This window comes from Hyperolius riggenbachi, chromosome 7 (genome assembly GCF_040937935.1).
Source record: "Hyperolius riggenbachi isolate aHypRig1 chromosome 7, aHypRig1.pri, whole genome shotgun sequence".
NCBI lineage: Eukaryota > Metazoa > Chordata > Amphibia > Anura > Hyperoliidae > Hyperolius > Hyperolius riggenbachi.
In genome coordinates this window covers 127142432-127156205 of record NC_090652.1, presented here as the reverse complement: position 1 = coordinate 127156205, position 13774 = coordinate 127142432, and the positions used below count along the sequence as shown (strand labels likewise).

Sequence of the window (13774 nt, the reverse complement as noted above, 5' to 3'; positions counted from 1 at the left end):
CAGGTATGCAGTGGCAGGTTCACTGAACAGGTATGCAGTGGTGGGTTCACTGAACAGGTATGCAGTGGTGGGTTCACTGAACAGGTATGCAGTGGTGGGTTCACAGAACAGGTATGCAGTGGTGGGTTCACAGAACAGGTATGCAGTGGCAGGTTCACTGAACAGGTATGCAGTGGTGGGTTCACTGAACAGGTATGCAGTGGTGGGTTCACAGTACAGGTATGCAGTGGTGGGTTCACAGAACAGGTATGCAGCCAGGAACAAGCTAAGCCTAACTAATCTTTCCCTATGAGAGACAGTCTGCAGCAGCTCGCCCTACTCTCACTAATGCAGGCACACGAGTGACCGTAATGGCCGCCGCTGCCTGCCTTATATAAAGGGGGTGGGGCTCCAGGGGCTAGTGTAGCCTAATTGACTACACTGGGCCTGCTGACTGTGATGTAGAGGGTCAAAGTTGACCCTCCATGTGCATTATGGGGCGAACCGAACTTCCGCAAAGGTTCGCCTGCGGGACGCGAACGCGAACCACGGAAGTTCGCATGGAACCGTTCGCAGGCGAACCATTCGGCCCAACTCTAGCCAACAAGCGGGTCAGGATCAACTGCGACAACATGGGTGTGGTCTTGGCGATAAACAGCTGTTCGGCATCCTCTCCCCCGGTGATAAGTCTGATGCGTCAATTGGTGTTGGATTGTTTGCGGCTTAATATTTACTTGTCTGCTGTACATTTACCTGGGGTCGACAATGTCATTGCTGAGGCACTTTCTCGATTCCAGTGGGACAGATTCCGGGTGGCAGCTCCCACGATCGGAAGAACGTGGGGTTCCTTGCCCGTCCACGGCACGGAGGATTCCTTTCGAGTCGTATCCTGTATGATCGGGAGATCGTTATCGGAGTCATCAGAGGCAGCGTACACGTTAGTGTGGAACACGTGGGATTTTTTGATGATTCAAGTGGGAGGTTGTGGGATGCTTTGATGATTCAAGTGGACGAAGAGCGGCTGTGTTGGTTGTTGTATTTTTTGGGGACAAATTTCGTGGAAGGTGTTTCAGCGTCAGCAGTGGCTAAGACGCTATCTGCTCTGGCCTTTTGGTTTAAGGTTAGGTGGCTCTTAGACGTAACAAAAGATTTTCGTGTGAGGCAGGCACTTAGAGGTTACCAGGCGGGAGTGGTTCGTAGAGAGGCCAGACGTCCGGTGAGGTTCGAATTGTTGGGTAGGCTGGCAGAGGTGCTGCCAGGTTTGTGTTCCTCAAGTTACAAGTGCGGTCTATTTCAGACTGCTTTCATGCTGGCCTTTTTCAGGGCTTTCAGAATAGGGGAGTTAGTGAGCCGGAACAAATCTGGAGTGGGAGGCATCCTTGCAGAGCACGTCACGGTCCTCGCTGATATGGTGGTCATTTATTTACCACGTTCAAAAACCGACCAGTCGGGTAGGGGTCGTACCATCACTCTGTTTCAGATTGGTGGTCCGTTATGCCCTCATTATAACGTACAGAGGATAGGGGCGGCTGGTCCTTCACAGGTGCCGGTGTTTTTGGTGCACCGGGACGGTATGGCTATGTCCCGTTTTCAGTTCGTAGCGGTATTTCGGAAATGTTTAGGCCAACTTGGCCTCCCTTTCCTGGAGTTTGCCTCCCACTCCTTTCGGATCGGGGTGGCTACAGAGGCGTCACGTTGGGGGTTGAGTGAGGGGGTCATAAAGCAGATTGGGCGTTGGGAGTCAGCTCGGTACAAGTCATATATTAGACCCCATTTAGTGTAGGATGGGGGGTCGTTTGGGTACTAGGGCAATTGCTGTCAGTTTTTTGTTTCTCTTTTGTTGCAGGTCTGCAGCTCATCGTCTGGATTGTGGGACATTCCTACGTTAGTGGGGGGCGAGAAGGGCTGATGTGAGGCCTGAGGGCCGGCAGCTTGGCTTCCCAAGGGAGCAGGAACGTATCCGGTGGATAGGTTTCCCTGGGATGGTTTGGCCCAGCCTTTTGCTGGAGCTACACAAGTTGGCACGCATGGACAGAGCCCCCAATATCCTCGTTTTGCACGTTGGGGGGAATGATCTGGCCGCTAGGTCCACCAGAATTGTCATAAGGGAGATCAAATTTGATTTTTTTAAGGGTATGGTCCCTGTTTCCAGAGACCATTGTAGTTTGGTCTGACATAGTGGCTCGGGAATATTGGAGGTTGGTAAACTCGGTTCATAAGGTCAACAAGGCAAGGATTAAACTGAACAAAGAGGTGGCAAGGTTCTTTATCAGGAATGGGGGGTTGGCTATCCGACATTTCGAACTGGAGGAGGAGATTGGTTTGTTCCTTAGAAGGGACGGGGTTCATCTTAATGACATTGGGATGGATTTATGGGCCCTGGGCATCGAAGATGGGGTGCAAAGAGCTTTGAGGTTGGGGGCCTCAAGGGCATAAGGGGTCATGCCCTTTCGTGGTGGAGGGGTAAAAAGGGGCTCCGGAGGTCGGTTTCTTGTGAAATGAGATTTGTCGCGGGACAAATCCGGTGGTTTTAAGGGAATTAAGAGAGAGACGACTTTGGGGCATGCAGCTGTCCCCGAGCCGAGGTGCGCGGCTGGGGGCCGGTACAAGGCTGCATGTCACATGGGTGTTGTGACAGACGGAATTTCGGTGCCTCCAGACCCCTTTACCCCAGCTCTTTGTGGATGCTGTTTTTAATTATGTTTTTGGTTATGTTGGTTATCTATGATTGTTTTTGGAATATTGTGAATTGGCTGAATAAAGAAGGGGCTGCTATGGCCTTAAATTAATACAATGCCAAGTAGTCCGTGTCCATTATTTAATAGGTTAAGATGGGAAGGCAAATGGTGGGTGGGGGTAATTTTTGGTGGTTAAGGGAAAGTAGACTTACCATTATCAAGATAGGGCACGAAGCTGTAGCCAGCGGAGTGCGGAGGGCCCGGCCATGATGGGGTAGCCGTTCCCCTGGCAGCGCTGGGTTTACAGGGGAAGTGGGTTGGCTGCCCATGCGTCATGGGGCAGTGCAGGGGTTAACAAGGTAAGGGGGCGGGTGGTTTAGCGCTGGGAGGCGTAGGGAAACCTTCCCGGGCTAGGCGGCGGATGTAAGGGGGCGGGCACTTCCGGCCTGTAGCAGCGAGATGGAAGAAGCTCCCTCCGTCCCTCATTTCCTGTTTTGTGTGGTACGTCTTTGTTTGTCATTGCAGCCGGAGGGGTAAAAAGGGGCTCCAGAGATCGGTTTCTTGTGAAACGAGATTTGTCGATGGTTTTAAGGGAATTAAGAGAGAGACGACTTTGGGGCATGCAGCTGTCCCCGAGCCGAGGTGCGCGGCTGGGGGCCGGTACAAGGGTGCATGTCACACGGAATATGGAATATTGGAATATTGTTAATTGGCTGAATAAAGAAGGGGCTGCTATGGCCTTAAATTAATCCAATGCCAAGTAGTCCGTGTCCATTATTTAATAGGTGAAGATGGGAAGGAAGATGGTGGGTGGGGGTGGTTTTTGGCAGTTAAGGAGAGGTAGGTTTACCATTATCATGATCTGGTCCACAGGCACATACCAGCCCGCCCCCTCCGATCCGCCAATGACCTGCGCCTAGTCGCACCACGCATAACTCAGTCACATGCACGATTGCAGGACTTCACCAGGGCTGCCCCTACTCTCTGGAACTCGCTCCCACCAGCCGTCAGACTCGCCCCCATCTTTAATACCTTCAAACAAGCTCTCAAGACTCACCTCTTCATGCTCGCATACCCCCCTACACCAGCATCATAATATGTTCTGTTAGACACCCTCTCAAAAAATGCACCTATTGTCTCCACCCCCACCCTTTCCGTATGTTCTACCTTGTATGTTAACCCATTTATCTATTGTGCAGCGCTACGTAATATGTTGGCGCTTTATAAATACAATAAAAAATAATAATAATAATAATAGATTAGGTAAGATTGGATGAAAAAGATTGGATCATTAGTGGCCACCATTATGCTAGCAAAGGGAATCCGTTGCTGCCCTCGATCAAATCCACCAATAGGACTCAAATAGGTAATAATAGTGAAGTACAGTTTTAATAAAATAGAAGACAAGTGGTATTGCACTTACAGACATCTGAGGTATGAAAGCATATAACAGATGGTGTGCCTGGGACACCGCTCCAAATGCATCCGCCTCCGCCCATTCAAAAAAAGCCAAACCGCGTTGCCATAGATGACTGCACCTCTCAAGGCTCCGCCCTACGCGTTTCGACCTGGAAGTCTCATCAGGGGCTCATACATTTTGCTCATCTCATGTTGGAGACTTTTGTTAACTCAGTACTTTATTTTTATTAAGACCCGGTTTACACTGGCGGTAAAATACGGTCCCTTCGTGGATCGGAACGGATCCTAACGGATCAAATGTTAACCTATGGATCTGTTCACATCCATCCATTCAAACGGATCCATTTTGCGCCATCTGCTGCAGCAAGTTTGCTGCAGCACCAATTTTTCCGGACAGCTGAGCCCAGCGGAACAGAAACGGAAGCTGAAGTGCTGTACTCGGGGCAATGAGAAAATGGAAAACTTCTTCACACTAATGAAGAAACTGACCACTCTAAGGACCAAAATCCACTTTGGGGGTGGGGGTCTGGGGGGATGTTGGGAAATGGAACAGAAGCAGCGGAACGGAAACAGAGTGGCAATGGAATGAAAACAGATCTGATCGACTGGTGCCGTTTTCACAGATCCGTTTGCCACTCCTATGCAGGTGTGAACCGGGCCTTATTCTTTTTTCTTTTTTTTTTACTTTTTCAGATTTGTTTATTTTTAAATCAGTGTTCCCCCTCAGCCTTTGTAATCCCTTATACTCCATGCAAGTTGAGATATGAGAAAAAAAAGCGCACCACTGATTCATTAATTCTTTAGCACTTTTTACTTTGAAGAATATGGGACAAAAATGTATTAAACAATGAAGATTTCCTCTCACATCATTCCAGGTAAAAAATATAGAATAGGATAGATAGATAGATAGATAGATAGATAGATAGATAGATAGATAGATGTTTAGGTTTTAAAATTCATGCTTTATTGAGATGTCAATGCCCTTTTGCTGTTATGGAATTTGTTGAGAAATAGAGGTTTCTGGTTTATCAGCACTTGGTCAAGCATGCAGAGATAGAAGCCAGGAACTTGTCCCAGGCAGCATGGGCACATGGTGTGAAGTCTTCTGGGAAGTGGACAGCCAGGACAACCAGGATGCATTCATTCAGAAGCTGCAAGAGATAAGACTTTGCTTTAATATTTAGTTAACTCTACTTTTGCCTAGAAATAATTGGTCATTACATATTCTTGCTCACTGATTAATGAAATGAATTTTTGTCCACTTTTCTACATATAAGGAACTGAGATTTGTATAGGGAAAAAGCATTTTGTTTAGTTTAGCTGTAATTTCTGTGTCAAAGCACTCTGCCTTTGATTAGCTATAAATACTTGAAGAGTGGCAGTAATGCCTGGTACCCACCAGGCAATTTTCATCAGATAAATGGGTGGAATAAATTATTTCTGACATGTCCAATCAGAATTCTGATCGTTTTTCTGATTGATTTTCTGATTCTGATTGATCAGAAAAACTATCGGAAATCCGATCATACCTATCGGGAATAATCGATTTGACCCGTCTGATAGAAATCATGGTGTGTACCAGTCATAATGCAGGAAACTCTTCTTCACCAAAGCAAGGAAAACACGTCTTTCACCAATCTGAGATTACCTTTTTACATCCACAAAAATTAAAAGAATCAGTTTGATGGACTAGAGATTCCAAAAGATATCTGTACATGAATGGATGTTTTAATTACGGGTATACTATCCAAATTACAAGCATGTTTGTTGTCATCATTTGTACGCCCACATTGATGATAAAAACAACCAAACATGATCATTCTATAGCATAAAATTTGTGGAATAAAATGATAGCCCTAAGACCATAACCACTTCGCATCCAGAACTTTTTTCCCACTTATTGACCAGAGCAGTTTTGACAGTTTAGCTATGTCCTTATTTAATCAGAAATAACTTTATCCCTACTTAGCACACAGAAATGAAATATATATTGTTTTTTTAAGACTAACTAGGCTTTCATTGTATGCCATTTTTTCCCTCGAACTATTTTGTTTTCTATGAATTTTAATGGGAAAGCAAAGAAAAAAATAGAACAAACATTTCTCAGTTTTTCTAATTCCAGTTTAAAAATAAAAGTGCTACTGTAGATAAAAAACACAAATTTTGTTTGGCTATTCTTACTGCTTATCACAAAACTTAGATTATGTTCCGGTCACAATTTATGGGGAAGATATTTGATTCTGAAATAATGCTACAGAGTGTATTTTTCACTATGAAATGAGAAAATAAAAGTATTGTTAATAGTAAAAATCAATCTCATTAGCTCAGGAAACATATATTCCCATTCACCAATTAGTGCTGCATCAGATAGTGCCAGAAATGTGCACAGGAGTAAGCCCAATCCTGCACAGCACTGCTTTTGTACAAGTCAGTAGATTTTACTGACCTGTGGCTTGGATGAAGTCACAGACGACATATATCTACTGACCTGTGGATAAAATGGTTAAACACGGTTCTTATATTTAAATTTGCTGCCTCTAAAGATGCATGATAAGCAATACCATAAAACAAATGATAACTAGTAATTTAGCACATGGTGAAAAAATGTTTACATCTTAGTTTACCTGGTTTACCGTCAGTATTTTGGTATTACTTAGACTGGGCACCCACTACAGAATGCTAATCGCAATCGCAAATAATTTTTGCAAGCTGTTTGCACAGCTATTTAAAAGGGAATTTCTGAGATTTTTGAAGCAATTTTTTAAATGCTTGCCTTTCCAGAGCGATTGTGATTTGCAAGTATTGCAAAATCGCTTTTGCATAGCAATTGCAAAGTGATTTTGCAGTAGTTGTATCTTTTGTATTAGAGCGCATCCTGTAGGCTTAATTTCAATGACTTTCATTAGCCTATCGCTTTTCAAATTGCCGGCAATCACCAAATTCCAAAGCGCGGCTAAAAGCGCTTTAGTGGGCTATGACCCAGAGACTGCAATAGAAAAGGTTTACCGGCAAAATATGCGGTAAAAATATATGAAAAATGCAAGCCAACAATTAAACATTCCAAAACAGCTGATTTAGTAAATAATGGTGCAGTAAAGAGCGATGAGAAGCAATATGAGAATAAGCCATAGTTATTGAAGGCTATTGTTGTTCTGACCAACCACTAGCTATGCAAAAGATCTTCAGTTATCAGCATGAAAGATATTTCTTAACAAAACCACCTCCTGTGCCCTCATACAAAAAAGATTTTTATTGGATGACAGCACAAGAAGTAGAAGACACCACATTAACTATGGCAACAGCACAACGTTGCCCAACTCGACTGAGCAACCGCCAGAACAATCAGTCAAGTTTCTACTGAAAAGTAAAACATTACTGTAATTGCGAATGGTTGTGAGTGATCAGCTTTTCTACTCTTGCTCCAGTTCTCTATGCACCTGTCTTGACAAATCAGCCTAACTGAATATGTGCATTGGATTATATTGCACTGAGATGGTGCCAGTTAAAGGACCACTATTGCCTAAAATTAAAATGAAAAGTTCATATGTATAAAATGTACATGTGATCCAGAATAAAATACACTATAAATGTATTTTTTCCTATGTTGCTGTCACTTACAGTAGGTAGTTAAATTCTGACAGGTCTGATAAGTTTTGGACTAGTCCATCCCCTTATAGAGAATTCTCAGCGTGTTCTTTATTTTCAAAAGAAATGAATGAATGAATGACATTTGCTCAGTCCAACTGGCAAAATAGTGTGCAAATGAGCTGGGAGGCTGGCTGACATCTTTGTACAGATTTTTTTACAAGGAGTGGTAAAGGAAATGCAAGTGCCCCATATAGAAATGGACTTGTCCAAAAACTGTCAGATCTGTCTGCTTTTTACTAGTTAGTGCAAAAAATGATTAAGGTGACATGGTGCCCTAGGCAAGATAGCGGGTTTTGCCCATCGCTGAAGGTCACTTTTTTTTTTTTTTAGTAAGATTTGGTAGCATCCACCAGGCCCCTAGACTCTCTCCAGGCCCTAGGTAACTGCCTAGAATTGCCTTGTGGATGATCCGGCTCTGGATTAGTGTAAGCGACAGCAAAATAGAAACGTAATTTATAGTGCATTTTATTCAGCGATAAATGTAGTGGTGTGTGTGTGTGTGTGTGTGTGTGTGTGTGTGTGTGTGTGTGTGTGTGTGTGTGTGTGTGTGCGTGTGCGTGCGTGCGTGTGTGTGTGTGTGTGTGTGTGTGTGTGTGTGTCTGTGTGTGTGTGTGTATATATTTACATGTGTTTTAAATCGACAACATTTTCATGATAGTGGTCCTTCAAGGAAGTAGGGAGCCATTACTAAGCCCTCCCCCATCACTAATTATCCTATAGTCTATTGCACCATGTGCACTTACTACTGGGTTGTCTAAAAAAAAAACCCCGTACTTCCATCATTTGGAATGCAGTTTATATTAATTAGGACACCCCCGCCATTCCCAACAATATGTGAAAGTTCCAATCTGCAAAAGAGGCATATTGACCTGATCCCCTTCTACTATAGTACTAATACTCCACGATTGTGGTAAAATGAATATCTTACACCAAAGTTCTGTGGATCCACTCTGTTGTGTGCATGCAGGTCCCTCAGGGCACTCAGGGCTTTACTCGGGTTGTCGATATGTTGGTTGGCAAGACCAATGGCTTTCAGCACCTTGCCTCCTAGGGCCTTCACAGCGGGGGATCCATGCTCCAGGTTCATCTTACTGAAGTATGTCTTTGTTTGTGGATAGCACTTAAAAAGCCTGCAAGATATAAAGTGTCATTTAATCTCCAGTAGAATATGATATGATTTACATATATAGTGAACAATTCATTCCCCCCCCCCCCCATCACGCATAGGGATTTTCCAACATGTCCAATGAAACATTCATTCGATAAACTGCCAAAAACGGATCAAAAGTGAATCCATGTTTGTGCATGGGGAATAGATGGCCGCTATTCTATTAAAGTGACTAGAGGACCACTATCCTGAAAAATTTTAAAGTTTCAAATACAAACATATAAAATGTAGATTTCTCCCAGAGTAAAATGCACCATAATTTACTTTTCTGCAATGTTCCTATCACTTACAGTAAGCAGTAAAAATCTGACAGATCTAACAGGTTTTGGACTAGTCCATCTCCTCATGGGGGATTATTTATTTTCAAAAGCAATTACTGAATCGCAGTTTCTCGGTCCAACTCCCAGAATAGTGTGCAAATGAGTAGGCAGGCTGGCCAACATCTTTCTATAGGTCCTTTCCAAGGAGTGCTTTCGTAAAGATTGAAGAACAAAAACTAAAATGTGCTTTCTTAAAACAGAAAGTATTGGCAATAATTCAGGATGGAGTGAGCCCAGAGATGTCTCCCAGTGCATCACTGCTGAATATATGCAAATTACCCTTCACTGGGAGACATCTCGGAGCTCACTCCATCCTGAATTATTGCCAATACTTTCTGTTTTAAGAAAGCAAACTTTTGTTTTGCATAACATTTTAGTAACAGGGCTTTTTGGTCCTTTGCAGCCCCTTATTTATTTATTGTATTTATAAAGCGTCAACATATTACGCAGCACTGAGCCCCTTACACACTCCTAGGAGTTCTGGTTCACCATGATCTTGCTGGGTACTCTGGGTACTCTTGCTGGGTACTCTGTAACTCTGTAAAAATTGAAGGAGATACTGAGAATCCTCCATGAGGAGCTGGACTGGTCCAAAACCTGTCAGATGTTAACTGCTTACTATAAGTGACAGCAACATAAGAAAAATGTCATTTACAGTGAATTTTAATCTGGGACAAACGTATACCTCAATTTTTCAATTTTGCATGATAGTGGTCCTTTCACATCATCATCTCGACATTGCTTTGAAAAATCGATACGTGTATGGCCAGTATGGGATCCAAGACTTTATAAACACATAAGAATAACATTTTTTGTGTGGCTATTACTTGATTACTAGAGACAAAGCTCACCTCTCCACGAGGTTTTCTCTTAAATTGACAAGGCAGAGGAATTTGGAAGCTGCTCTATTTATATCCTTGTGAACAATGATGATTGCCTGCCTGTATTGCTGATCATTTGCCTCCAATACTTGAAGGGTGCATTCATACTATGCACATTGCGTTGTGTTATGTTGCTGCATGTGAACTCATGTGACCTCAGTGCCTATACAATTGTATGGACATGTTCGCATCACTGTGTTATAATGGACCATGTTGTCCTAATGCACTTTCTACAGTGCATTTCTGGATAAATGTGTGCAAAAAGTCACACCTAACACAGCAATGGTTCATGTTCAAGCATACGATTAATAACGCAACAGACAATGGGCCTGATCCAATTTTCATATTTTTGCATCTGGGCACTTATTCAATTAACTTTTTCTCCAAGTTTTCTCCTAGGAGATCATTTTTAATCTTCTATTTAAATTAACTTTTCAGCACTTTGCAATTGAAAAAGGGCCAAAAAGAAGGTGGAAAAGTATTTTCCAAAATGATTATGCATATTTTCTTGCTTGCTGTTGGGGTTTAAAAGGCATTATATTGATAAGGTGTGAAAATATCACCTAGTCCTAGGAGAAAACTTAGGAGAAAAAGTTAAAGGGACACTTAAGGCTCGAAAAAAAAAGAGTTTTACTCCCCTGGGGCTGCCACCAGCCCCCTGCAGCTGTCCGGGGCCCACACAGTCTCCATCAGATGCTCCTGTCCCCCGCCGGCAGCCACTTTCGTTTTCGGCGTCAGTCGCCGACAGGCTGGGAACGCGAGTGATTCTTCATGTTCATGGCCGCAATAGCAGAATAGAGGGCACTATTGACAGAAGCATCTGATGGAGACTGCGTGGGCACCGGACAACTGCAGGGGGCTGGTGGAAGCCCCAGGCAGGGCCGGCCCGCTCATGAGGCGGGGTGAAACTTTTGCCTCAGGCGGCACATTTCTAGGGGCGGCACCCGCCCGTCCATGGGTGCGGAGAGCCGGCCGCTGAGCTGGAGAGGTAGCGGGCTGGACGGGGTTATTGGGCCTAGCGGCGGGGAGGGGGGTCGGACCCCCCCTCCCTCGCCTGGGTCCCCCGATCTGCGCTCCCCTCCAGCCTTAAATAGTTAAGAAGTAGCCGCTACTCGTAAGAGGCACGGGCGGGGAGGACTCACCTCTTACTCGCTCCAGCATCCACTGACATCACTTCCTGCACCGTTGCCAATTCTTTCAAAATTTGCCTCAGGCGGCAAAAAGTCTAGGGCCAGCCCTGGCCCCAGGTGAGTAAAAGTCTTTTTTTTTTCCGAGCCTTAAGTGTCCCTTTAAGTGCATAAGGGTCAGTAGCCCATTTTCAATAAACTTTTTCTCCAAGGTGATATTTTATACCTTATCAATTACCTATGTTTTGGTACTTTTGCAATTGCAGAGTGCTGAAAAGTTATTTTCAGTTAGGAAAGGTTGCGTTAAGATGAAAAATTATCTCAGATCAGAAAACCTAGATGAGAATAAGGGCCATAATATTGATTCACAGAGCTTTTCTGTTGAATTATCTCTCCTTATTTATCTTATGCATTAGCTTTCCTTACAATTAAAGCGGTTTAACACCCAGCATTACAACTTTGCTTTAAAAGATTGCTTACAGCTTACAAACTATTATGCCAGATTTTTTTTTAAGCAGAAATTCACTGAATGGGTTAAACATGACATTTTAGTGTTGGATTTAACTAGGAATCCGCATCCGTTCTTATCTTTAGTTACAAATGTATCTTTGTTTGGAATACAAATAGACCTTTGAAAAGCCTGCGGGGGAAGCCCTCTTTGTTCTCTCAGAGCAGTGTTTGTTTGTTACATTGTAGATAGATACATTTGTAACTAAACAAGCAAGCACAGAGGAGGATTTCTAGCTAAATGCAACACTAAAATGTCATGTTTAATCCATTCAGTGAATTTCTAATTAAAAAAAAACCGGCATAATAGTTTATAAGCTGTAAGCAATCTTTTAAAGCAAAGTTGAAATGCTGGGTGTTAGACCACTTTAAGGTGTAAAATAAGTAAGCTTTGTAAATAAACCCCATAGTATGAATTTAGGCTAAGGGTGCGTACACACATCTAAATTTAATTGGCCAATTTTACCATGTCCATGTAGTATGAGAGCTTACTTACACAATCTGCTCATGGGGCTCGATTCACAAAGCAGTGCTAACCTAGTTAGCAGCATGCCTAAAGGCTTTGGGCGTGCTAACTAGGGTTCTAAGTAGTTAGCACGCACAAAGCTTTGAGAAATCGCGCGCAAAGTTATGCGCGCAAAACTTTACGCGCATAAACCTTTATGCGCACATAAAGTTTTACTGTGCGCATAAAAGTTTATGCACGAAAAGCTCTTTTAGGCGTGCTAAGGGGCTTTTCACAGGCGTGCTAACAGTCAGCACCGCTTTGTGAATCAAGCCCATTGTATTCACAATCTAGTCGCTTCATACTACATGGAAGTGATAGAATTGGCCATTCATTGGCCAATCAAAATTAGACACAGTCCCAGAATAAGGATGCAGATAAGGTGCACTTACTAATCTTCGACAACTCTACCGCATGCTTGTTTTGGGTGTGTGATTCAGACACTGCTGAAATGGGAAAGATCAGCAGGACAGATGGCATTGATATAAGGAAATAAATATGAAAGCCTACATATTCCTGACATTACAGTGTCACTTTGTTAAAGTAACAGTAAAATGCTGAAATTAGGCTCAGTAGGAATAAAAAGAAAGCAAATCATGAAATGAATGCCTTTTATTAACTATACTGAAAATTAAACCTGTGCGTTTCTTTATCAAGCATGATGTTTTGCATTCCCAACTTCATTGTGCATAATCAACCTTAGTTTTCAATGAAAAACTTTTAAAATAAAGAGGATACCTTTCTAGTGCTTCACCGCCAAGAGCGTCCTCATGTCCGGAGGCTTTGCTCAAGATAGCCTGAATGGCAGCCTTCTCAGCTTCAGAGAAAGTCATCTTTGCTTCTGTGTTGTTGCCGGTAGTTACAGAGAGAGATGCAGGATAGTTGTATTGTTTTGCTCTGCACTCTCCACTTTTATAGAGAGAAGGGCAGCAAGACCTCCCATGTCCAGTGATCAGATCAGATCAGAGGGCGCCCGGACAAAAAGGGCGCGGGGTGTAAACTCTAAATAATAATTAATCATTAATAGGGTTTATAAAAATAGTGTGCTATATTTCGTTTACAAATAATGTTTAACAAAATTATAAATTATTAAATAATGTTTATGAAATCGGAAATTGTGAAAACGTTAATCTTCCCTGTTTCAAAAGTTCAACTTATAATTACGTTTATTAAAAAAAACAATAATATATGTTTAATTGTTATAATTGTATATTATTGTGAATAACCTTCATTTATGGTTTGTTCTTATAATAAAATCTGAAAATATTCTTTATAACGATGATATAAATATAACTACGTTCGTAATAAGTGTTGTAAAACATTAGTAATTATTACTAAAATTTTACTAAAACTATACCTAAGCCTACTCTTACACAGAACCCTCCCTGTACCTATCCCTAACCCCTAGACCCCCCTGTTGGTGCCTAAACCTAAGACCCCCCCCCCTGTTGGTGCCTAAACCTAAGACCCCCCTGTTGGTGCCTAAACCTAAGACCCCCCTGTTGGTGCCTAAACCTAAGACCCCCCTGTTGGTGCCTAAAC

General features: G+C 42.9%; 1 protein-coding gene across 1 annotated transcript; it reads right to left on the bottom strand.

Annotated features, from left to right (window-relative positions):
* Nucleotides 1-5017: 5017 nt before the first annotated feature.
* LOC137525653 (hemoglobin subunit alpha-5-like) lies at nucleotides 5018-13065 on the bottom strand. Its single transcript, XM_068246806.1, has 3 exons — nucleotides 12971-13065; nucleotides 8653-8854; nucleotides 5018-5227 (listed from the first exon to the last, which is right to left on the bottom strand). Exons 1-3 carry the CDS (start codon nucleotides 13063-13065, stop codon nucleotides 5105-5107), a joined length of 420 nt encoding a protein of 139 aa, XP_068102907.1. The 3' UTR covers nucleotides 5018-5104.
* Nucleotides 13066-13774: the final 709 nt, after the last annotated feature.